General features: G+C 31.6%; 2 protein-coding genes across 5 annotated transcripts in view; one reads left to right on the top strand and one right to left on the bottom strand.

The window, feature by feature from the left end:
• LOC148629887 (sorting nexin-30-like) overlaps positions 1-26,860 on the bottom strand; it is a 37,109-nt gene that overhangs the window by 4,689 nt on the left and 5,560 nt on the right. For 2 of the 4 annotated variants that reach the window (XM_088559157.1, XM_088559164.1), the window contains exons 2-10: positions 11,430-11,621; positions 11,029-11,139; positions 10,351-10,512; positions 9,851-10,046; positions 8,407-8,537; positions 6,820-6,888; positions 6,311-6,397; positions 5,056-5,160; positions 124-276 (exon numbers count right to left, since the gene is read on the bottom strand). In XM_088559157.1, the coding sequence (XP_088415283.1) occupies positions 124-276; positions 5,056-5,160; positions 6,311-6,397; positions 6,820-6,888; positions 8,407-8,537; positions 9,851-10,046; positions 10,351-10,512; positions 11,029-11,139; positions 11,430-11,621 (1,206 nt within the window). Of the gene's footprint in view, positions 1-123; positions 277-5,055; positions 5,161-6,310; positions 6,398-6,819; positions 6,889-8,406; positions 8,538-9,850; positions 10,047-10,350; positions 10,513-11,028; positions 11,140-11,429; positions 11,622-14,475; positions 14,569-20,419; positions 20,577-26,860 lie in introns of those variants that run through there. The other 2 variants (XM_088559144.1, XM_088559151.1) reach the window with 2 other exon arrangements.
• LOC148629888 (SOSS complex subunit C-like) lies at positions 20,664-26,668 on the top strand. The gene is made up of 5 exons (XM_088559279.1): positions 20,664-20,741; positions 23,421-23,517; positions 24,221-24,266; positions 25,529-25,585; positions 25,934-26,668. Exons 1-5 carry the CDS (start codon positions 20,726-20,728, stop codon positions 26,027-26,029), a joined length of 312 nt encoding a protein of 103 aa, XP_088415405.1. The 5' UTR covers positions 20,664-20,725; the 3' UTR covers positions 26,030-26,668.

Below are 26,860 nucleotides of genomic sequence, written 5' to 3' on the forward strand. Positions count from 1 at the left end.
GACATACACAGATAACAACTGATTAATGTGTGAATGACCCTTGATATACACACCTTTATAACATCCTATAACATGTAAATCCTCATGAACTGCAAAGGAATACCATTACATGTTACTACTAACCTTTTCATAATATGTGATTTGTCTATCACATTGTGACATGAATAACTCTTTGAGATCTTTTTGTTTATTTTTATGCCACCTTTCCATGTCAGCTCGAAGGTCTGTGTCAGAGCATACGGTCTTATCATTTAGTTCCTCCATTTTCTTTGTTAACTGAAAAATAAAATTGGTGTTCATTATTTCAACTTTAAGGTCTAGAGCAACTGTTAAACTCATTGTTTGACCTCAAATAATACACGGTCAACTTATTTTGTACCATGCAGCAGGTTCTACTGCCAATTTTTCTTATTTATTCTGTGAAGAAAGATTTAAATAAAAGCTTTTTACATATCTCACAATTCATTTAAATGTATACAAAAATTAGTAACCTTTCATTTTTAGGCTCAGATAAACTTGCAAATATAGGGAAAATGAAAACCAGGTGTTAATTATTGGATTTGTGGTTCATTGTACACATCCTTTTGTATTGGACAAAACTGATTTAAAAACACCCAATATATGATAATAAAAATTGACTATAATATACTTCTACACAATAATAGGATGAGAATATAACAATTAAGACTTAACAGAATATTTTTACCATTTGAACCATTAAATGAAAAGAAATAAATGTCATTACTATACAGATACAGTATCAGGGACATTACTACATAGATACAGTATCAGGGACATACTATACAGATATAGTATACAGATACAGTATCAGGGACATTATTATATAGATACAGTATCAGGGACATTATTATACAGATATAGTATACAGATACAGTATCAGGGACATTTCTATATAGATACAGTATCAGGGACATTATTATATAGATACAGTATCAGGGACATTATTATATAGATACAGTGTCAGGGACATTATTATATAGATACAGTGTCAGGGACATTATTATATAGATACAGTGTCAGGGACATTACTATACAGATACAGTATATAGATACAGTATCAGGGACATACTATACAGATACAGTATATAGATACAGTATCAGGGACATTATTATATAGATACAGTATCAGGGACATTATTATATAGATACAGTATCAGGGACATTATTGTATAGATACAGTATCAGGGACATTACTACATAGATACAGTATCAGGGACATTATTGTATAGATACAGTATCAGGGACATTATTATATAGATATAGTATATAGATACAGTATCAGGGACATTTCTATATAGATACAGTATCAGGGACATTATTGTATAGATACAGTATCAGGGACATTATTATATAGATACAGTATATAGATACAGTGTCAGGGACATTATTATATAGATACAATATCAGGGACATTACTATACAGATATAGTATATAGATACAGTATCAGGGACATTACTATACAGATACAGTATATAGACACAGTATCAGGGACATTACTATACAGATACAGTATATAGACACAGTGTCAGGGACATTACTATACAGATATAGTATATAGATACAGTATCAGGGACATTATTATATAGATACAGTATCAGGGACATTATTATATAGATACAGTGTCAGGGACATTATTATATAGATACAGTATCGGGGACATTTCTATATAGATACAGTATCAGGGACATTACTATACAGATACAGTATCAGGGACATTTCTATATAGATACAGTATCAGGGACATTATTATATAGATATAGTATATAGATACAGTATCAGGGACATTATTATATAGATACAGTATCAGGGACATTATTATATAGATACAGTGTCAGGGACATTATTATATAGATACAGTATCAGGGACATTATTATACAGATACAGTATCAGGGACATTACTATACAGATACAGTATCAGGGACATTTCTATATAGATACAGTATCAGGGACATTATTATACAGATACAGTATCAGGGACATTTCTATATAGATACAGTATCAGGGACATTTCTATATAGATACAGTATCAGGGACATTATTATACAGATACAGTATCAGGGACATTTCTATATAGATACAGTATCAGGGACATTTCTATATAGATACAGTATCAGGGACATTACTATACAGATACAGTATCAGGGACATTTCTATACAGATACAGTATCAGGGACATTTCTATATAGATACAGTATCAGGGACATTTCTATATAGATACAGTATCAGGGACATTACTATACAGATACAGTATCAGGGACATTATTATATAGATACAGTATCAGGGACATTACTATATAGATACAGTATCAGGGACATTTCTATATAGATACAGTATCAGGGACATTATTATACAGATACAGTATCAGGGACATTATTATACAGATACAGTATCAGGGACATTTCTATATAGATACAGTATCAGGGACATTATTATACAGATACAGTATCAGGGACATTATTATACAGATACAGTATCAGGGACATTTCTATATAGATACAGTATCAGGGACATTATTATATAGATACAGTATCAGGGACATTATTGTATAGATACAGTATCAGGGACATTATTGTATAGATACAGTATCAGGGACATTACTACATAGATACAGTATCAGGGACATTACTACATAGATACAGTATCAGGGATTTTTCAGTTGTTCCATATGTAAACAATTTTGATTATTCCTTCGTAAAATAATTTCTATAAATTCACTTCTGAACTTTCACCAAAACATCACAACACAAAAATCAACATAAATCCGCCAATCACAAAATTTTAAATTTATGTAGATAGGTTACTAATTACTTATTGTGAATTATCACGGTATACTTACCCATGCCAAGAACACTTGAAGACTTAACTCGTTCACTGAACAAGTTCCACACACTTCTTTAAATCAAGATGTTCTATGGCACTCATGATCATATTTCAGTTTTTCACATTTTCCAATTAATTATACTATTAATATTGTAATATCTCAAAATCAACAAGACATTGCATGCTACGTTGTGCTAAGAATACCCCCATTCAAACATTTATGTCAAATTTAGCATCCAAGAACTACATGTATACAATAATTGTAAGACTAGCAAAAATATTGTAGATAATTTTCTTTAAAAAAATCAAGAAAGTGTCTATCATGCTATGTGCAAGTCATCAAGCAAAAGCAATGTATTAAATATCTAAGAATTCCCTCCAATAGGAGCTGAGTAATCTGTTGTGAAAATTTCCTTAGGTATAATCTGAAAAATTACCAAGTTGATCGGTGAAAAGGAAGTAGAACAAAAGGCTCCCAGGAGCCTGAATCGCTCACCTTTTTAAATTTTTGCCTTTTAAGGACAAAAACTCTAACAAGGAGTTTTCAGACAATTTTGAATCTATTTGATTCATTGGACACATTTGTAAGCCTTATAATAAGAATTATTTCAGCAATTGAAACTATTGCCTAAACCTAACAGATTTGGAGATGTATGCAAAAATCTGCTGTCTGACCCATTGTTCTATTTTTAGAAATGGCAGCCATGTTTTTTCAGCGATCAAAAATCTGTCATTTCGTTAAGGATACTCTATAAAACAAAAATGCCAACTTTCATTGAATTTAGCAGAATGGTTTCTGAGGAGCAGATTTTTTAAAGTAATAACATCAAAAACAGCAAAAAATGTCCTAAAACGGCAATAATTCCAACATGGGTCAACGAATTTTCACCAAAATTTGACCACAGATACATCTCTTCTGCTGAATAATTTTACCCCAATCAGATTTTGGTTAAACCTAACTGTTTAGGAGATATATGCAAAAAACTATGTTCTATTTTTAGTAACTGCGGCCATGTTTTTCAATGGATCAAAAATCCCCATATCAATTCTATGCACAATACCCCAAGGAACATTCAAAGTAAGTTTGGTTCCAATGGGTCAAGTGGTGTCAGAGGAAAAGAGTTTGGAAAGAAATAACATTAGAAATAGCAAAAAACGTCAAAAAGGGGTAATAACTCCAACATGGCTTAATAGATTAAAATGAAAATTCGACCACAGACGAGTCTCATTATGCTGAACACTTTTACCCCTGTCAGAATTTGGCTAAACCTAACTGTTTCGGAGATATATGCAAAAACTATTGTTATTGTCTGACCCCTAACAGTGGCCATGTTTTTCAATGGATCAAAAATCCCCACATCAGTTCTATGCAGGATACCCCAAGGAACATTCATACCAAGTTTGGTTCCAATTGGTCAAGTAGTTTCAGAGGAAAAGAGTTTTGAAAAATTGTTAATGATGTCGGACGACGACGACGGATGACGACGGACACCAAGTGATGGCAATAGCTCTCATGGCCTTCGGCCAGGTGAAAAAGGGAGACAAATCATCATGCAAAAGCAATTTGCTAAATATCTAAGCATTCCCTCCAATAGAAGCTAAAGAAGAAATGGATGAGCAAGAAATCTGAAAACATGGAGACATGGTGCAAGTCATCATGCAAATGTGATATATTAAATATTTAAGCATTCCCTCCATCAAAAGCTGAGAAATCTGTTACAAAACATGTAACAGACAGACGGAAAAGATGACTGCAATGAAATAAAGCCCTCACTCATTAGAGTGGGAGTACAATAATAATAATGAGTGGGCTAATAAAAAAATTATCAAAACCAAACATTACCAATTAGAATAAAAAGCACACTTTGTGTTGTGCAGACTTCTATGAGTATCAGTATATGGTCAGATTATATTTTGACAGGCAATTTTCAGAATTGAGACTTAAAAATTGTTCACAAAAACAAACAAATGGCTGTGTTATTAAAGCAGCTGCTACAAATAAATATGGGGAAAAAAGAACACACTAACAGGTATATATAAAATAAGTTTAAATACAATGTAACTTTACATTTTAAGATGACATTTGTTATGTACTCATCAGTAAATAGGGTGAACCTGGTGTAACATACAACCTGAACAAAGTGGACAGACAGACAGTTAAACAGATAACCAACAGAAATACAGGAGTTTTTTTCTACTTTAGGTGATTACTTCATTTATAGTTTGTTCCATTTTATCTTGCTTCTGTTGCTTGACATCTTCAGGATCTTTACCAAGGAATGCACCAATAGAATAAGTCTGGTCTGATATCTTCAGCTGTAAACATTAAAAATTCTTTTTTGTAAGAAGCGGAAGAAATGTGTCAATAAGACATAAATTTCCAGCCAAAATACAAAGCAGACCTTCAATCAGGACACAAGTTTCAGACACAGTACAACTAATAATGCTGAGGAAGCCTGAGGCTGCACACCAAATTTGAAATCATTTCCACAAATAGTTTCCAAGATTAAGCTAACAAACAATAACAAAACATTAATACACTTAGAGAGAAACCCAAAAAACAAACCCTGTTGAAAGTCTAAGACAAGTATCATCATTGCATACCACATTCAAAATCATTTATATGAACAATCTCAAAGGTTAAGCTGATAGGCAGTCAAGCATAAGGCCAGCAACAAAAACTAATGTCCCTAATGCCTAAAGACAGGAACACAAAAAATGTCTCCCCTTTCCAACTATGGGAAACCCAATACAGTAAAACCGAAAACAAAATTGATCTTTTACATCTAACTGTTAAACTGGATGACTGAGTAAGGTTTTAGTCTGATCTGATTGGTAACTATAGTATAGGGGAAATAGTGAGCATGAACATTATGACAAACAGACTGACAAAGTATGCTCTCCAAAGAAAAAAGAGCAACATAAAATTCATGCTTGTACTTTTTGAATGCAAACTAAAAGTACATTATATGTAATTGTACATGCAGTGAAAAAATAGATTTTTCAAAATTAAAAAAAATTCTACAGCAAAATAATATTTCTGCATACTTGGCTTAAGCTGATAATACATATCATCAAAGAATTAAAACTGCATAAGAATGTATTTAAACACCATTCTTCTCCTCAGATAAACACCAATCTAATTAAAATTATATATTGTTCCGTTCAGTCACTTCATGAATGGAACATTTGATGGATATAATTTTAATTCAATTGATAAAAACACTGACATGACAATGAGACAAACAAATAAACAGGAATTCTGCTATACACAAAAAGGCAGTTGAAATTGTATTTTAAAGGAAATAAAGTTTATGTATAAAGAGAAGAGAAATACTGATAGCTTTATTTCATACTTTATATTCTAAATAACATTTAATTAAAAAATACTTCAAAAACCTTTAAAATTTAAGCTTGTTGGATGCCTATAATAATAACAACTGAAGTTAAACTTTCTATTAAGTACCTGTTCACGTTCATCCTTTCTTTTGTTCAATTCATCAAGAGTGGCATCATACTCCATCTGTATTGCATCCCGTCGTCTTAACACAGCCTGATACATAAAAATTTGGAATGATGATATGGGGTTATTGTTTGAAAAGTTGAATATTATTGCCAAGTAGATTTTAAAATTTTAAGTTCTTGAAGTGCAATGTACATGTATACCATATATTATATTATATTTCAAACTTTTCATGCATTGACTATTTTATTGTAAAGCCAATCTTTAAAGCCTGTGAATTTGACATTTCAGATCAAATGACATTTGACATTATTCTTGTTATTTTCAAATACAATTACATATTTAGTCATCTCATGATTGTAGAATTTGGATTTGAGTATTTTTCCCAACATGCAAATCTTTTCACATGTAATATTATTACAACTTTGTTTAGACATAAACAAACCAAAAAACATTTGTCGGAAGATGCTGAATAAAAATGCAAAATCCAATATACAGTCAGTAATTCAAACCTTGATTGCATCTGTAAAGAGTATATATTCTTTTAAAGGTTGGGCATAATCATCTTCATTAGCATCAATCTGGAAGTTGAAATATTGAAATACATATTTAGCTTTAAAATAAGTCAATAATGATAAAATTCTCACAAACTGTGTTAAATAACCAAACATTACAGCACAATAATAATTATTGAAAAAGAGTTGTACACAATATGAAAATAGCTTTGAAACAAATACATGAAATTTTTCAGCAATAAAATACACTGGATACATTGGTACAAAAACTGCTCTTTTAAACAACAGTTACCTGCAACGTTAATGTGCAGGTACTTTTAGTAAATCATATATGCATGTATATAACAAGGATGGATATGATGAATATGTCGAAGAGACAACAACCCCAATAGGATAAAAATTTTCAGCTCAAGGCCACCCATGGGTCTTCAATGAACGATGAGGAAAACTTACACCACAGGGCAGGTTGCAGTTTTCCCCAAAAGAACATTATACACTTGTACAGTGAAATAGTTGCCCTTATAACAGACTCTAACAACATAAAAGAAAACTGAATGTATGTTTATTTATGTGGTGTATGTTAACCATTTAGGGGTTACATTATGAATACATTAGTTCATTTTGCCACAATAAGTTTCTAAGTTAAATACAAATTCTTAAGGATAACAGTTTTATGGTCTATGAAAATCCTACCAGTTTACTGTTTTGACTTATCATTCCATTAACAGCAAACAAGAATCTGGCTTTAAAAATTAAGTGTCAGTCTCTCTAAGAATCAAGACAATGGGAGGGACATGATATGGAATTACCCAGCACATTGACAGTATAATTTGACTATTTTCATCATTAGAAACATGGAATAAAGACCCAATTGGTCATTCTAGGTGCAGATAACTCTGTCAATTTTCTAACATTCTAAAGAAAATTTCTACACATATCCAGCGATGAAGAGATCAAATAACCATTTCAAAAAGAAAAGACTTTCTTGAGTGAAAGTATAGTCCATCACATTTCTATAGTATAATCGAAAAAAAAAATCTTCCCCTTTACTAGCAATGCAAAATTCTTACCACATATGACCACCTATATGGTAGGAGTGCTTTGGTAAAAGAAATAGCTCAGCTAAATGTGAACAAAAATAGAAAACATGTGCTTTTGGCATATTTTAAGCTTGACATGTGTTCAATCCAGTGTGGGGCTTTTTTTTTTTAAATCAGATTAAAACACCTAATGACATGCTTAAAATAGATCAAAAACACATTTTTCTTGTTTTTATTTATATTCAAATGGGTATTAGTTTTACCTGTCCACTCTTACAAAAGATATGGACATATTAATTGAAAATTTTGCATTAGGGGTAATAGAAAACTTTTTATTCCTGGATGAATTGCTTCACGAGTTTGTATGATATTGAAAATATGCCAATTTTTTTTTATTTTTTCGACAAATATCTTATCTTTAGAAATTGTGTTTAATACACTATAGAAATTGAATGGACTATATATTGACAGAACAGTGGGGTTTCAGCTTGCCAATTTTGCCTGATTCTTACGAAGACTTTTAAATATACTACAAAAGTCCTACCACTTCTCTCATATACTGGCAACACTTATCAACAGCTTCAGACATGGCCTGTAAGGCAGGTACCAGTTCTTCTTCTGAGTTAGACCATAATGTATAGATTGGACCCCATTCACTCATCTCTATCAAATATTCTGTAAAAAATAGCAGACATCTTTATCACTCTACTAAAGATTTATGAAAGCAATACAAATGTCAATTTTTCTTCATGATATATTACAAAACATTGTAATCTGAGGTTTGACATGTTATATTCATTGAAATCTAAAATTTCAATACTCTTCATTAATTTCAAGAATTATTTTAAAATTTTTTACCATCAAATTTTTGTCTTTCCAATATCAAAAAAAAAATTATCATGAATTTTGCTTTAAAAATACGCATATATATGTAAATTATTAAAGTGCAACCTTATATAACACTCTATACAACCATGAGTTCAATTATAGTCAGCCAACCTTCAAAGTCTTACGATGCACTTTCATATTGTAAACAATACTGATAAAGAGCGCAGTTAAATTATCAAAAGTATCAAAAGTAGCATTTTATCCAATCTTTAAATTGTTGTACAAAAAAGGAATATTTTCAACAGTTTGTACATTGCAATGATTTGGTTTTAGTTTTCCAAAAGTCATCAATAAATTTTGATACAAACTTGAAGTTGATAATTAGCAAAAGTACAAGTTTATTAATGTTAGATAAATTAGACATGTCACAGTTAAGGTGAAGTACATTGTACAAAGTTTTTAAGCATAGTTTCTTGCTGACCTGAATACCATGGATACATCAAAATAAAGTAAAATGTGTTTCATTTTCAATGGCCCAAAGGCTACACACTTTAAATAGTCGCCTCTAATGGCATATGAGGAATCAAGACTTTCCAGCATCAGCACAAACTGACATATTTATAGCTCCTTTTTAATGACCTTAATATCAACATGATGATGCATATGTTGTCATGCTAGGTGTATCCCTACTTGTACAGCATATTGTATTTTGAAGGACCGATAACTCCTGAACACAGGATAACGGCACTGGTCAATAATCTTCCGAGTTCTATTACCGGTTTGACTGTACGACTTTTGCTGACTGCAGTTTACCCAAATTTTTTAATGAAAGCAATCAAAAATGAAATAAACAAATCTAATGAAATGTATTGTAGATGAACATTTTTTCTTGAAAAATCCTTACATAAGTCGAAGTGGACGATAAGTCGAGGCTGACGCTTTGCTGAAAAAATATTGACTTATAGTCCGGATAATACGGTTCATTTCCTCGCCAAAGTTGATATCAGACTCTCATAGCAATCAAAATAAAATGCCCCATATATATAAACCACATGCCTAATTTGAAATCAATCCATATGGAAGTCGGGAAAATTAATACAAAACATGACAGACCAACAAAGTGATTCCAATGTACCAACCACTTGTTGTGTATAATTTACCTGCATGTTCCTTCGCAACTCTCTGTGCTATTCTGTCCATTACACCAAGTTTCTCTGATAAGGCATGTACATAGTCATACATAGTGACAAACTCAGGAGGTCTGTTTTTATTCATATATGATGCACTGATATTATGTAATGAGTCTGTAACTCTACTAAGTAAACCAGTACCCTGTTTCTTGTATGCTTGGAATTCCTGAAAATAATAGATTGGCAAAACTGAAGAAAACTCTAATAAGGGCTATCTATACCCAAACTTTCACTCACTGACCTTGAAATCTAAATAGAGATTTTCTTGTTACTAAAACATCTACTGAAACCAAAGTACTGCTACAGAAATAAAGTTTATTTTAAAACTGTTTTTATTTTGTTGGTCATCACTAGTTTATCAATCCTATGTATGAACAAAGACTCAATGAGTCATGGATTTAAATACTGAAAATCGTTCAAAATAAATCCTACTCATATCAATAGTACACCAGAAGTAAACTGATACATACCCAAGCTTTAGCTGTTAGAAAGACTTGAAAGTTTTTGTCAAATGATAAGACAGGATGATCTGATAAACGTTTTAGAAACTTCTGCAAAGCTGCTTGTCTGACTCTCAAGAACTCAGGACTAAAACGATCTAATCTTCTCAAACTGTGTTTCTCTGGTAAAGGCTATGTATGAAATTAAAAAAAAAAACAAATGTATTAATTGATTCCAGCTGTTAGCCTTTCAAATACTTCAAAGATTACCACTTAAAAGAGAGCATTGTAAAATATTTATTGTAACATTATTAAGTGGAGATCTGTATTTATCTAATGCACACTATATTACATCATCAAAGACTACAAAGGTAGAGTTTAGAATCATAATCTAAGTAAAAAACATAATTTACTGGAATTCAGTGTGAAAGTTTACTTGTTGGACATTCTTCTACACCTTTAAAGAGTTTTTGATATTTTATCTATGCACATTTTGGAGTAAAAAGAAAAAAAATCCTGGAAAAATATGGCACTTACATTTTTATCTGGGAGATTTTAAATATTTCATAAATTTTATGGGAGTCCCCCTGCCTAATGTGGAAGGCTGAACAGGTATATACTTCACATTAAATATCAAATAGATGATGAATAACCTTCTGTGTGATTTAAAGATGTAACTATAGTTACAGGTAAAGTAGATAAACTCACAGGTACAAGATGGGTAGGATAGGATTCTTCTAATCTTTGTCTTAACCAAAGGAAGTCATTATATCTCCTTCTCACTGAGTACTCACTGTCATCATACTCACTTCTAGTTGTCTAAAACAATAGCATCTACTAACTTAATACTTTGTACTACAAACTACATATGTATAACATAACTACAGGTATATCAAATCTCAATACTTTTAGTCAACTTAGTTTTAAAATAAAGTTTCACTTTCCTATTAGAATTAGAATGAAAATAATACATTTATTTATATTTTTTTGGCATCTGATGAAAAAGCTTTACAAACTCTGTAACATGCAATATTATACTACATGTATCTGTGAGTCATACAAATGTACTTCAAAACATGAAAAATTGTAAAAATAAGTAAAATGTTTACTTTTGTACTTATTCTAAATGTTACATAGGACTCCATGGTCCCAGTATGTTTCTCAGGGTCATCCACATGAACAAACAAATCATGAGTGTCATCTTCAAGGTCATCAAAGTGACTCAAATTTGCAATAAGGCTTGAGCTTCTGGAAACACTCATTTCTGACTTAGCAGAGGCATCAAGGCTTAGACTTTCCATCTAAAAAAATTTAAATATCTTAAGCAAGAAGTTGTTACTGTATATTCATATTTACGGTTTTAAAATAAATATGAAATGTGAAATAAGCCCCTAAACAAGAGGCTCCCAGGAGCCTGAATAACTCACCTAGTAATTTTTTTTTTTTTGCCTTTCAAGGGAAATAACTCTAACAAGGATTAGCCTGTAGTTTTGACTTTGATAGGACTTATTATAAGGATTATTTCATCAACTGAAAGTTTCTTTCTATCTGTTAAAGTTTTCAAGATATTGGCTGAATACTGCTAAAAATATCATTTTTTGCCTTTCAAGGACAATAACTCTAACAAGGAGTCATCCAACAACTTCAATCCTCGCAGACTTTTGTAGGCCTTATCTTGAAAAATTGTGAAGGAAAACGATAGATGCCAAGTGATGGTAATAGCTAACATGGCCCTTTGGGCCAGGTAAATTAAAAATGAGCTAAAAAAATATGTTCAAAAATTTTCATTTGATATTTAGTTTGCAAGACAATTTCTATGAGAAATCTGTCAGATTTAGAGAGAGTTTCAAGAATTTTACATTCTTTCAATCTTTAGTAATAAGTTGGTGCATAAATTTTTATTCAAGAAGAGATTACAAAGGGGATAATCCACCTGCAGCTTTGTAAAAAAAAATATTTTTCACGTATTACTGTAAACAAGAGACTCCCAGGAGCCTGAATCGCTCACCTGGTTGAATTTTGCCTTTCAAGGGCAATAAATTTATCAAGATGTCGTCCAACAATTTCGACTTAAGAAGACTTTTGTAGGACTTATCATAAGGATCATTTCAGCAACTGAAAGTTTCTATCTATCACAGTTTTCAAGTTATTGGTTGAAAACTGTAAAAAAAAAACGTCATTTTTATCCTTTCAAGGGCAATAACTCTTACAAGGAGTCTTCTGACAGCTTTACAACTTTTATCTCAGAAGACTTTTGTAGTCCTAATAATAAGAATCATTTCAGCTATCGAAAGAATTAGCTAAACCTAACAGTTTTGGAGATATTTGCAAAAAACTACTGTCTGATCCCTATCTTCTATTTTAAGTAATGGCGGCAATGTTTTTTGACTGATCAAAAATCCCCACATTATTTCTGTGAAGGATACCCCAAGGAACATTCATTCCTAGTTTGGTTCCAATTAGTGATATAGTGTCAGAGGAGAAGAGTTTTGGCAAATTTTTAACTAAGGACAAAGACAGGTGTCCGGTAATGGCAATAGCTCACATGGCCTTCGGCCAGGAGAGCTAAAAACATCATTTTTCACCTTTCAAGGGCAATAACTCTAACAAGGAGTCACCTGACAACTTTGATTTTTGTAGGCCTTATAATAAGGATCATTTCAGCAATTAAAAGAAATTGGCTAAACTTAATGGTTTTGGAGATATATGAGGAAAAACTTCCGACTGACCTCTTTGTTCTTTTTTTAGTAACAGTGGCCAAGTTTTTCAAATTTTTGTTCAATTTTTATGAGGGCGGCAATGTTTTTCAACAGATCTAAAATCCCCACATTAGTTTTATGCCAAATTCCCTAAGGAACACTCATACCAAATCTGGTTCCAATATGTCTAGTAATGTCAGCGGAGAAGATTTTAGAGAAAAAAATGAGTAAAAAGAATAAAAAGGGCAGCAACTCCAACATGGCTTGATAGATTAACACAGAAAATCTTATCATGCTAAACACTTATACCCGTCAGAATTTGGCTTAACCTTACGGTAATAGTTTTGGAGATATATGATAAAAACCTCTGACTGACACCTTTGTTCTATTTTTAGTAGCTTCTGCTATATTTTTCCACAAATGAAAAATCCCCATAAAAGTTCTATGCAGAATACCCTAAAAAATATTCATACCAAGTTTGGTTCTGATTGGTCAAGTAGTTTCAGAGGAGAAGAGTTTTGAAAAATTGCTAACGATGACGGCAGACTCCAAGTGAAGGTCACAGTAACATACATGTACATGTAGAATCAAGAGAGCCAACTTAAAATCTATTCCATATATTGCATAAGTAAATTTTTAAAATACATTTAATTTACACATTTCTTCTGTAAAATTTTCCTTCCTGACATCCTAACTTCTAAATCAAGAATGTTTACAAATGTAGCAAGGTGAACTCCAAAAGTTAATTTAAAATTTATTGTAACCACATTAATTATGGATTTTCTATGTACATTTGTGTATTGAAATATTATTTTTTGTAAATTTATATTAAAAAAAAATAATCATGGGCACTGAAATTTTCATTTGTATTACAAAGATCATTAGGTTTGGACAATAAGGATTAATTGATCATGGTATAGGGATTTTCTATTGTGAAAGACTTCATGATACACAGAAAAAAAATAGTGACATTAGAGACTTTAGTTTTAATGATGTTTAATTTGTGGCATTTCCTCTGATAGATTATAGATCAAATAAGTGCAGGGTTCAACACTAACAGTAGTCCCGTAGTCACATGCCTATCTAATTTGTACGAGGGCTACCTTGAAATATCAATGGGTAGTCCTTTGGCCTATCTCAATTATTTCTTAAAATTTCATTAGTCCTAAGGACTACCTAATTTATCTACCACATAGTCATATCACAAAAAGTTAGTGTCAAACTGATGTCACACTGAAAAGTAGAATACAAATGTACTGCATAAAAATCACACTATTTAAATCACACAATACAAGTTTTAGTCAAGAAGTGATATTAAGTCATTTTTTTTACAATAACAATAACATTGCAAATTCCAATTACTGCTGAATTTATGTACAAAAATCTGTGTAGTGCCCACAAAAGTACATTTACATGTATATGTACAATGTACTTAAGTGTTACTGTTATAATGTACCAGTAATCCATCAGGTTGGTACCAAGTCCTGAAATTGGAATTATCCCCATTTGGAGTACTACCTCTCATATGGTGTGTTTTTTACCCACTGTGAAATTAGAAAGTTAGGAAAATCATAAATGTCATTCAAATCTAAAAACTGGGAATATTTAATGTATTTGAAGTATCTTTTCTGAAGAAGGTACATTTCTAATTATAGTACCTAAAAGGTTGCAGGCAATGAAATACAAATATTACATATTGCTTAGGTCTGGTACTTTCGGAAAACTTTTAGTGGATAAATTGCTTTCATATGGCACATGCTGTCTCTTTACTAAAATCTAATCTGACTGGTAGAAAACAGTAAATTAAACTCAGAAATTCATTCTTAGCAGTTGGGCTGGCATATATAACAGGGTACCATAAGGCTCTTTATTGGTCCCTTCATTTTTAATGTATTTTTTAACCATATCTGTTTCTTTCATAAAATATGGATCACTCTTTAACTATGCCGACAACAATGCTCTGTCATTGTCAAGTCCAGACTATGGAAATCTTATATCAATCCTTTAAATGGAGTCAAAATTGGTTTATAGAATGGTTTAAACAGCACAAAATGCAGGCAAATCCTGACAGGTTTCAGGTAACAGCAGTTGGGAAAAAATCTTTCAACATAAACCCAACAAATGAAGTTCAAATTTCAAAATTAACTTGTGAAAAAGTAGTCAAATTGTTGGGTATGGAAATTAACAATCAGCTGAAATATGACATCCATATTGGTAATATAAATGTAGAAAAGCAGCTTAGCAACTCTGTGTTCTAAAACAACTGGGTCAATTTCTTTCCATACTGAATAGAAATACAATTCTTCATACATTCATTCTTAGCCATTCTAATTGGGTAATAAATTTATCAAGATGTCGTCCAACAATTTCGACTTAAGAAGACTTTTGTAGGACTTATCATAAGGATCATTTCAGCAACTGAAAGTTTCTATCTATCACAGTTTTCAAGTTATTGGTTGAAAACTGTAAAAAAAAAAACGTCATTTTTATCCTTTCAAGGGCAATAACTCTTACAAGGAGTCTTCTGACAGCTTTACAACTTTTATCTCAGAAGACTTTTGTAGTCCTAATAATAAGAATCATTTCAGCTATCGAAAGAATTAGCTAAACCTAACAGTTTTGGAGATATTTGCAAAAAACTACTGTCTGATCCCTATCTTCTATTTTAAGTAATGGCGGCAATGTTTTTTGACTGATCAAAAATCCCCACATTATTTCTGTGAAGGATACCCCAAGGAACATTCATTCCTAGTTTGGTTCCAATTAGTGATATAGTGTCAGAGGAGAAGAGTTTTGGCAAATTTTTAACTAAGGACAAAGACAGGTGTCCGGTAATGGCAATAGCTCACATGGCCTTCGGCCAGGAGAGCTAAAAACATCATTTTTCACCTTTCAAGGGCAATAACTCTAACAAGGAGTCACCTGACAACTTTGATTTTTGTAGGCCTTATAATAAGGATCATTTCAGCAATTAAAAGAAATTGGCTAAACTTAATGGTTTTGGAGATATATGAGGAAAAACTTCCGACTGACCTCTTTGTTCTTTTTTTAGTAACAGTGGCCAAGTTTTTCAAATTTTTGTTCAATTTTTATGAGGGCGGCAATGTTTTTCAACAGATCTAAAATCCCCACATTAGTTTTATGCCAAATTCCCTAAGGAACACTCATACCAAATCTGGTTCCAATATGTCTAGTAATGTCAGCGGAGAAGATTTTAGAGAAAAAAATGAGTAAAAAGAATAAAAAGGGCAGCAACTCCAACATGGCTTGATAGATTAACACAGAAAATCTTATCATGCTAAACACTTATACCCGTCAGAATTTGGCTTAACCTTACGGTAATAGTTTTGGAGATATATGATAAAAACCTCTGACTGACACCTTTGTTCTATTTTTAGTAGCTTCTGCTATATTTTTCCACAAATGAAAAATCCCCATAAAAGTTCTATGCAGAATACCCTAAAAAATATTCATACCAAGTTTGGTTCTGATTGGTCAAGTAGTTTCAGAGGAGAAGAGTTTTGAAAAATTGCTAACGATGACGGCAGACTCCAAGTGAAGGTCACAGTAACATACATGTACATGTAGAATCAAGAGAGCCAACTTAAAATCTATTCCATATATTGCATAAGTAAATTTTTAAAATACATTTAATTTACACATTTCTTCTGTAAAATTTTCCTTCCTGACATCCTAACTTCTAAATCAAGAATGTTTACAAATGTAGCAAGGTGAACTCCAAAAGTTAATTTAAAATTTATTGTAACCACATTAATTATGGATTTTCTATGTACATTTGTGTATTGAAATATTATTTTTTGTAAATTTATATTAAAAAAAAATAATCATGGGCACTGAAATTTTCATTTGTATTACAAAGATCATTAGGTTTGGACAATAAGGATTAATTGATCATGGTATAGGGATTTTCTATTGTGAAAGACTTCATGATACACAGAAAAAAAATAGTGACATTAGAGACTTTAGTTTTAATGATGTTTAATTTGTGGCATTTCCTCTGATAGATTATAGATCAAATAAGTGCAGGGTTCAACACTAACAGTAGTCCCGTAGTCACATGCCTATCTAATTTGTACGAGGGCTACCTTGAAATATCAATGGGTAGTCCTTTGGCCTATCTCAATTATTTCTTAAAATTTCATTAGTCCTAAGGACTACCTAATTTATCTACCACATAGTCATATCACAAAAAGTTAGTGTCAAACTGATGTCACACTGAAAAGTAGAATACAAATGTACTGCATAAAAATCACACTATTTAAATCACACAATACAAGTTTTAGTCAAGAAGTGATATTAAGTCATTTTTTTTACAATAACAATAACATTGCAAATTCCAATTACTGCTGAATTTATGTACAAAAATCTGTGTAGTGCCCACAAAAGTACATTTACATGTATATGTACAATGTACTTAAGTGTTACTGTTATAATGTACCAGTAATCCATCAGGTTGGTACCAAGTCCTGAAATTGGAATTATCCCCATTTGGAGTACTACCTCTCATATGGTGTGTTTTTTACCCACTGTGAAATTAGAAAGTTAGGAAAATCATAAATGTCATTCAAATCTAAAAACTGGGAATATTTAATGTATTTGAAGTATCTTTTCTGAAGAAGGTACATTTCTAATTATAGTACCTAAAAGGTTGCAGGCAATGAAATACAAATATTACATATTGCTTAGGTCTGGTACTTTCGGAAAACTTTTAGTGGATAAATTGCTTTCATATGGCACATGCTGTCTCTTTACTAAAATCTAATCTGACTGGTAGAAAACAGTAAATTAAACTCAGAAATTCATTCTTAGCAGTTGGGCTGGCATATATAACAGGGTACCATAAGGCTCTTTATTGGTCCCTTCATTTTTAATGTATTTTTTAACCATATCTGTTTCTTTCATAAAATATGGATCACTCTTTAACTATGCCGACAACAATGCTCTGTCATTGTCAAGTCCAGACTATGGAAATCTTATATCAATCCTTTAAATGGAGTCAAAATTGGTTTATAGAATGGTTTAAACAGCACAAAATGCAGGCAAATCCTGACAGGTTTCAGGTAACAGCAGTTGGGAAAAAATCTTTCAACATAAACCCAACAAATGAAGTTCAAATTTCAAAATTAACTTGTGAAAAAGTAGTCAAATTGTTGGGTATGGAAATTAACAATCAGCTGAAATATGACATCCATATTGGTAATATAAATGTAGAAAAGCAGCTTAGCAACTCTGTGTTCTAAAACAACTGGGTCAATTTCTTTCCATACTGAATAGAAATACAATTCTTCATACATTCATTCTTAGCCATTCTAATTGGTGCCCTTTGGCTTGGCATTTCTGCTCCAAAACTAACAATAAAAAATTAGAGAAAGTACAGAAATGAGCACTTCGATTACATCTCATCATAGTTGGATTTACTACTGAGAGCTCAGCTTTCTACTCTACAGGTCCGTCACATCAAAAACATGGCACTTGTAACATTCAAAATCTTAAATAATATATCTCTAAATAGTCTCAATAACCTGGTCAGTAAAAAACAATCAAACTGTTCTATCAGGTACAGCAATATTTTGGATATCCCACGGGTAAGGACTTCTTTTAGCAAAAATTTACCTAGATATGCAGCTATTGTATTATGGAACAGCTTGCCTGAATATTTCAGGACTGAAAGTAGCTTCTTACCATTTAAAAGAGTGCTTCAATCCTGGAATGGCTCAGAATGTAGATGTAGTGCAGTGCATGCAAGTAGTCGTATTTTTTATCACTCCTTTTTTATTTTTTATTTTGGCTAACATTTATTTCAGTTGCTAATAATTGTACTGCTTGTGCATGCTAAACTGTGTGCTTTTAAATTATTTATATGTGCATGATTATTTGTTTTTATGTTATGTATATGTTGTTTATATTTGGTGAAAAGCTCAAGAGAGCTATGTTTGCATGTTATAATCATGCCGAATCGAAATTAAGTTTTCTATGTCTAAAAAATAATAGAAATAAAAAAAAAAAGAAAAAAATTCATTCTGTGCAAAGTTACTCAAAATACCACAAATATGCCCACCTTTTTCACACTATTTCATATTAAGAATACTCGATCCTTTAATGGTTAAAAAAAAAACACCACAAAAGGAGTAATACCCAAAAAGCAGGGCTACTCTTAATCTCAAGACTTGTTCCCAATCTGTTCATTGCATGCAAAGATAATTATGATGTTGGTAGGGAATTTATTAAAATCAGACAGAAAGTGAACAAAAAAAAATAGGCACTTGTCCTCCCTTGTTTTTTAGAAATCAAAAACTGAAGGTTAAACAGATACATGTATCTTCTTTACTTCAAATTTTTTTAGCAAATTAATTAATATTTTATGCAGCAGGGGAGCATGATGTGACTCACCAAATTCGACTCCCCCACCAAGGATCAAACCATAGACCACATGATGACTAACCAGATTCGGCTAAAGAATGAATCTTTTAGCAAAAACAATTAACTGGCTGTTTAAATCCCATTACCTACTATAATGCATGTAGGCCATCCTGCCACACTTCCCCCACCTCAAGAGTCTTTGTACCATAAACAACTCTTAACAACTAGCTCAATAGTTACACAAACCCAGTGGGTTTTTTAGTTGGGCACCAAATGTAATGGGAGAGCATGATTTGACTCGTAAAATTATACTCCCCAACTGAGGATCAAACCCAAGACCACTCGGTGACTAGCCAGCAACAAACTGATTCAGCTTAAGAATTAATCCTTTAGCCAAAATAATTAACTGGCTGTTTAAATCTCATTACCTACTACAACGAAGGTAGGCCATTCTGCTGCACTTCCCCCAACTATAGAGTCCTCATACCATAAACAACTCTTAACAACTAGATCAATAACTACATAAACCCAGTGGTTTTTTTAGTTGGGCACCAAATGTAACAGGAGAGTATGATTTGACTCATAAAATTACCCTCTGCCACCGAGGAGCAATCCCAGACTCTCGGTGACAAGCCAGCAACAAACTGATTCATCTGAAGTCAGTTAAGAATTAATCCTTTAGCCAAAACATTTAACTGGCCATTTAAACCTACTATAGGTAGGCCACACGGTCACATTTGTCTGACTGATGTAGTATTTTGTTTTCAAACATTTGCAGTTTTTTTAAACTTTGACTTTTGTACAAAGAAATCATAGATACAAGAGTAAATGTTATGTAAAAAAAATTAAAAGTTTAAGAGGACATCCTATAAGATTTTGCCGAAGAGCAGTAAAAAATAAATAAATAGTTTATCTGGTTCCACTGCACGGTTATATTTGTAAGATATCCGCCCATAAAATTGTCATTTATTAACATAAATTAAAAACATTTTGAGCCAATTCAAGAAGCATGATCGTACTTCAGCATCGTCGTTTATGTCTAAGCCACTTATTAAGGGATCTTTAAACCCAATTTGTCCTTCAGATTTTGATGGAGATTCGTTTTCCCCATCTTTAGAGCCTGAACTGTAGCCCGTGTCTGCCATCCTGAAAAAAATATTCCTTATAACATTGGAAATTCAAGTACCAAGTAAGAAAATGTTTGATTGGTTCGGGGTCAATTATTAGACCAATCAGATTTTCTTTTATGAACTACGACTTTTATTCTCAAACATCTAAGCGACATTCTAGTTTATACTAGATATACATGTAGTAGGCTAGCCAAAATGTCAGTTGCCCAAGGTACACTTATATGTTCACAGATTACTAATAACTATAATCGTGTAGCTTAAAAACTTAATGCTTTTAGTAAAATACCATAATTCACAAGATCCGAATTGGGTTAGTGCTAACAGTTCTGAGATTTTTAAGAAACGCTGGCGAACAACATGAAGTGCACACTCCTCAGTTCTCTGCACATAATTGGGGCTCATTGGAGCAGCTCATCTGACTCTACAAATCAATGGTCAGGGTCATAATTAGTCCGAATTTCCGAATCTGACAAATCAATATCCAAATAAAAAAAGAGGAGGGTTGCAGGGTCAGAGGAAATTCGGACTAGGTCATAATCCGTACAAAGTTATTTGCTCTTGTTTATAATATAAGTTCCACTGCCTGGGACTATATAATACTAACAATTACATTGTAGTATAATAAGAACTTAAAGTCTGTGGCCCCACACCAATATATTTTTTTCTAGATTTATTCTCTTTTCTGAAAACCTGGGTACTTCGATATCTAGGTGGTGTAGCGAAGTGGTGCTTTATAGGTGCCTTATAGGCTTTGGTTAACTTACATAGAACCCTGAAAGATAATTAACAAAAAAAATTATACTTTTAAATGATCTTTGGTAAAAATTATCCAAAGCATTTGAAAAGTAATGTCTATATTCAAAGATATTTATAATTAAAAAGAAGGATTTGGTAGTTCCAAATAGATTACGGTCAATTTAAATTCCTTTCATTAATTAATCAAATTGAAGTGATGTCACACCGAAAATGAGAATTAGATGCAGGTAGTACAAATGATTGCAAATACTTAGTCCTTTAACATAAGACTTTGTAGTGCCACAAAGTGCACATATAAACATCCAAATACAATATGTATAAAACGTCCTGCAAAGGGATGTCTTATGTAATAGGACTATAACAATATGTACTCATTGCACAGAAGAAATTGACGTTGAACAGGTTGGGATTAAAACCTGAAATAAGGAGAAACGCCTTAATTGAAGTATATACCACTCCTCATGTGATGAGGTTTTTTTTAACCTTTTATAAAAATTAAGTTTTCAAAATGCAAAAAGTTAATGGAAATTTAGTTACAGACCCCAAAATAATGTAAAATATTTCAAGGCCTGCATCTTTTTACACATAAGTATAAAAAAGAATACATTCTATAGACAAAAAGCTTCTCAGTGAGTCTGACTGACTGACTGTAGTCGATAGTTGACTGACTTTACAGGGCCTAATCTAGACATTGTTGACAAGGAGTACATTTTTTAAAAATTTTAGTAAAATCTATTAAAAAAAGAATAATGTTGACATTTTTGTCTATGTAATCTATTACAGAAATAATCTCCCTGTCAATTACAAATGGGAGAATTGAACACAAATATGTTTTTTGTTCATTTCACCCTCTAGAGTAGGCCCTGGCTTTAGTCAGACTGCAGTGATTTTTCTAGTGCATTGACAAAAGACTTTTCAGAATGACGAAAATGATCTAGTCTCATTTTGTCACCTGAAATCTATGAAAGTACAAAAAACATTAAGAACTGTAAGCCTAACATAAGTTCAAGTGGCAAAAATGACTGTTTCATTACCCCAAGCTAATTACAAATTTCAACATGTGTCAACAGTCCCCTAATTTCGCCAATAATTCTAATCAGGCATATGGAGTGAATGTTGATCTTTCAACTTTAACTCGAGCATGACTTTAATGCACACGGTTAAAGGTCTATAAAGTTCAAAATCTAGTAAAAATTTCTGCTGGAAAAATTCTTTCACCACTCTTTAACTTTGTATCAAGATGATATGAAAAAGTATCTATCATTTATTTTTGTACATCAACTTGAGTGTAAACTAAATCTGGGTAATTTGGTCACTGCCCAGGTTTTAGTACATTTTGTAGTTGCATTGTGGAAATATTTACCATCTTGAAAATACCATTTATGCTATCAATGAACTCCCCAGAGACCTATTCTAATTATAATTATAACTATGAAATCATGACATAAATAGTGCTCTTTAATATGTGCTAAAAATAGAATCTCATGTAGGTCATGAGGCAATACACCGGAAATACTTATTTGAAAATATATATATCTGTTCAGTGCATGTAGTACTGGTGCATGTTAAGGCTGTTGAACACATGTATCTAAATACAAATGTATCTGCACTGTGCTAGATGTATCTTTGTTTCTACAAAGGGTGGCCTTGCAGTAAACAGCATTTTTTTCAAAATTAAAGACTTAAAATTATGTTGGGCATGATTTAGATTGTATGGTCCCTGATTAAGTATAAGAGGATTCCTATTTTTGATGATTCTTAAAGGCTGGGGAGTCTCTGTTTTAATTTAATCTCAGGTGTGCTATTGAATTGTCTGGAAAACATGGTTGCATGATAGTGAGAAAAAAAAATACGCTTTAATCATATGCAATGTACATTTCAGTTTTATTTAATGCCTTTGCACAGTGCTGTAAATAACAGATAATACTGAAGTATCTTATGTCAGATGCAAATACTACTTTAAAAAGTATACCATTAAAATGGTCCTTATTTTCTCGTGTGAAAGTGACAAGCTTTCAAAATCCTGAAAAAAATCCTGAGACTGAATGTTTCAAATATAATAATTATTTCTGCTTTTTACTTAAATAGTTTTTTTCAGCCACACTTAGTATTTTATAATGAAATTTGTTTTCAGAACAGAAGAACAGAAAGATTTTAGAGCAGTTAGAAGAACAAAAGAAAAGACTTAGAATGGGTGGTCATCCTGGACCACCAAATCCTGTGGCTATCAAGTCAGTCAGACACAGTTTTTATAACTAAATCCTGACAGTGTCTTTTGTGAAGAAAAAAACAAAAAAAAAAGACTGCTGCATAACCAATCAAAGAGTCAGAAATTAGATATAACTTGAAGTGAAGAGCATTGCAACCATACTGTACCTTTCTAATATAAAATAATAAACTTTTTAAATCTATCAATTCCAGTATAGCAAAATGTGTAGATTTGTTTCCCCCCTCCAAGGTTAATTTATAGATGCTCTTTGTTTTACAATATATTTCTATTTTATATCACACTCTTATTGTTTTTTGTTTTTTTTAATTTGTAGAAAAAATATTTTCTTCTTCATCTGAATATTCATTTTCTTAGAATATCCTCTCAGTCTGAGTTGTTAGTTTTTTCTTCTGGCTTATATTTGTATTTTGTGAAAAATTTCTATGATTATTATATCATTTACATAACATTAATTGTTTTGAAGTCCTTATTTTCCCAGCTTCACAATTGTATGTACCTTAAAGAAACCTTTTTTTCTGGGAATACACTGTGAAATTTTGAAAATGTCTGTATTTTAAAATGTAAAGTAATAGAAATCTATGAAGTGGTGAATTACAAAATGTATACAATACATTGTACAGGTTCATTTTCGAAGTAGGAAAGTACTCATTTAGTTTTCCAAATACTTCAAATAATATTGAAGGTTGTTTTATATATACTTTTAGTGCTCCACAACCTGTTCAGCAGCCAGCATTACCTCCAAATCCGTCTGTAAGTCTGTATATTTAGTTTAAGAAAGAACATTTCTTGCAAACATTCATTTTCAGTATGATACATTAGAACTCACAGTATCTCATTATTTACTGAGCTGGAACATGTATGCTATTACAAACAAATTAAACTGTTAGCTATAGTGTGAAGCAAAGGTTTAAGCCATTCCATAATTGGAATTAAAATTTGTTATCAATGCTTTTTGATTTTTTTTTTTTTGGTAAATATATATAGTATTTTGGGGGTTTTCAATCCTTCAGGATCAAAATACCTTATACATGTATCACTGGTCTGTCACTGGAACTTCCCTACTATTTCTGAACACTGCACAAAAATATATTCCAAATGTAATTCCTTTTATAGCATTCAGTACCTCTTATATAACAAGTAAATATGTTTCTTGCAATTTATCTGCTCAATAATATTCTATTATTTATGCAAATAAAATTTAGATCTAGTCTTCATATCAGCTCAATATTTGAGGGACTCCTTTTTGGCCTTGATAGATATTTAGTAATAAATTTACATTTAGGGAATTTATTTCTTGCAGTAATATCTCTGGAAGGATAAAATGTGTTTAATATTTTAATTTTAACACACTTATAAGTCAAATTATCCATCCTATCATTAGCATTTTACCGTTTATAAACAGGAAGTGAAGAGCAGTGATTTTAACCAAGTAAAATTGGCAGGAAAATTCAAATTGATAAAATGTCTAGATTTTGAAAATCTTGTGTTAAGGAAATTATTTTATTCAGCTGATATTGGTTTTATTTAAGTGTAATTTTTATATAGGATAAATACTCTGTTAATGTAGTTTTTGAATGTAAATACACATTAACTTTTGGATAGTTTTAAAATTGGGGGGGGGTGGGGGGGAGGTGTAATGGAAAAAAAAATTGTAAATGTGTGTGAAGTTGGATCAGTAGTATAGATTGACTTTCAGTTTATATATATTAAGAAAGGACAGTTCTTAATAGTACATGTATTTTAAATGCAATGTATGATCACAGTTTTATTTACCATCGTATAATCTTTGAAATTTTGTTCATGCTGCAGTTTTCACAAGTATCAAAAACTGGCAGTGCCATCAGTACTTTGATTTCTTTTCTGTATTTAAGTAAGATTTGAAATTAAAGTTATGTTATATTTCATTATTTAGTGAATTATTGCAAAATCTAAAGTTGTAGAAATTTCATTAGCAACTTCCTTTCATTTATATATATAAACATGTATAGATTTTTTTTATAATTGAATTCCAGTCAACACTTGTGATGGAAACACATAATATGACCCCAGCACAAAGAGCTGCCCTACAGGTAAATTACTGTATTGTTTTTCTTCTATAATATACTGCTTTTCTTCAAAGTTGTATTTTTTTTTGTTTTTGAATTCTAAAACCTAGTAGCTAAAGAATCTACATGTATCTTCATAAACTTAGTTAAATCCAATTTATATAAATGACCTTGTGTTGTTTTGACAGAAAAATGCTAATTAAGCCATCAGTGACACATCTAGAAATCTTAGTTCAACAATTAAATTCAACTTCTCAACTTATAACGCACATGCAGACACAGACACACACACACTAACATATACACAAACACACTTTTAAAAGATTTAGTTTCATTAAATCATAGACATTTTTTTTCTTTTCACCTTTTCAGCATGCCAATGCAAATTCCTTTGGATATTTTATAACACAGGACTCTTCCTTTGGTAATCTTATACTGCCTGTCATACCCAGATTTAAGGATGTATGATGTCCAGAAACTGTCAATAGTTAACATTACCATAGTGTGTTCAGAAGGTCATATGACCTTGATGATGTATGCTGTATATCTACAAGATGAAGTGGCTGATTTTCAATGAAATTTTTGACAAGAATGAGAGTACTGGGTTCTTGATTGTTTTCAGTTTTGTACACGTCTTCAGATAGACATATTATGGTATATTGCTGAATGTCGGTATGACCACATATACAATAAAAAGAAAATAATTTGATGTTAAAAATGAATTGGTACTATTTTATTATGATAATTGAAGTCCACTCTCTTTTGTTTGCCATTGTCTAATTGGAAAGAGTGAATAACCAAAATATGATAATGAGTGCTGAAGAACATCTAAATTTAATGAGTGTGCAGAACTTATTCCACACATGAGTTAATTCTTAATGCATTCTCAGCATGAGTGATTATATTTTGGTTATTGGTTATTCACGATAACCAGTTGATTATCCTTTTTATTTTGTAGATTTCCTCCATTTTTCATTGCTATTTTCAGCATGAACTTTTAACTGCAGATTGATATTTATGTATGACATTCAGCAAGAGAAAGTCTGAGTGAAATTACCAATTTATTTCACAGTGTCATTTATTGAAAATAAATTTATGCTGGGAACATTCGGTTAATCACTGTTATCCATGTAATAATTCTATTTAATTGGATTTTCAAGAGGAATTTTATTAATTTGATATTGTATTTGACATTTTTATATAATCATACCACAGTATGTGAATTCAAATATATTACTAATTATGAGAAGTCTGAGTCTGTAATCTACAAAAATGTATTTTTAGCTCACCTGGCCGAGC

The sequence above is a fragment of the Perna viridis genome, chromosome 1 (assembly GCF_037379345.1).
Source record: "Perna viridis isolate PV_CMFRI_1.1 ecotype Kerala chromosome 1, ASM3737934v1, whole genome shotgun sequence".
Taxonomy (NCBI): Eukaryota; Metazoa; Mollusca; class Bivalvia; order Mytilida; family Mytilidae; genus Perna; species Perna viridis.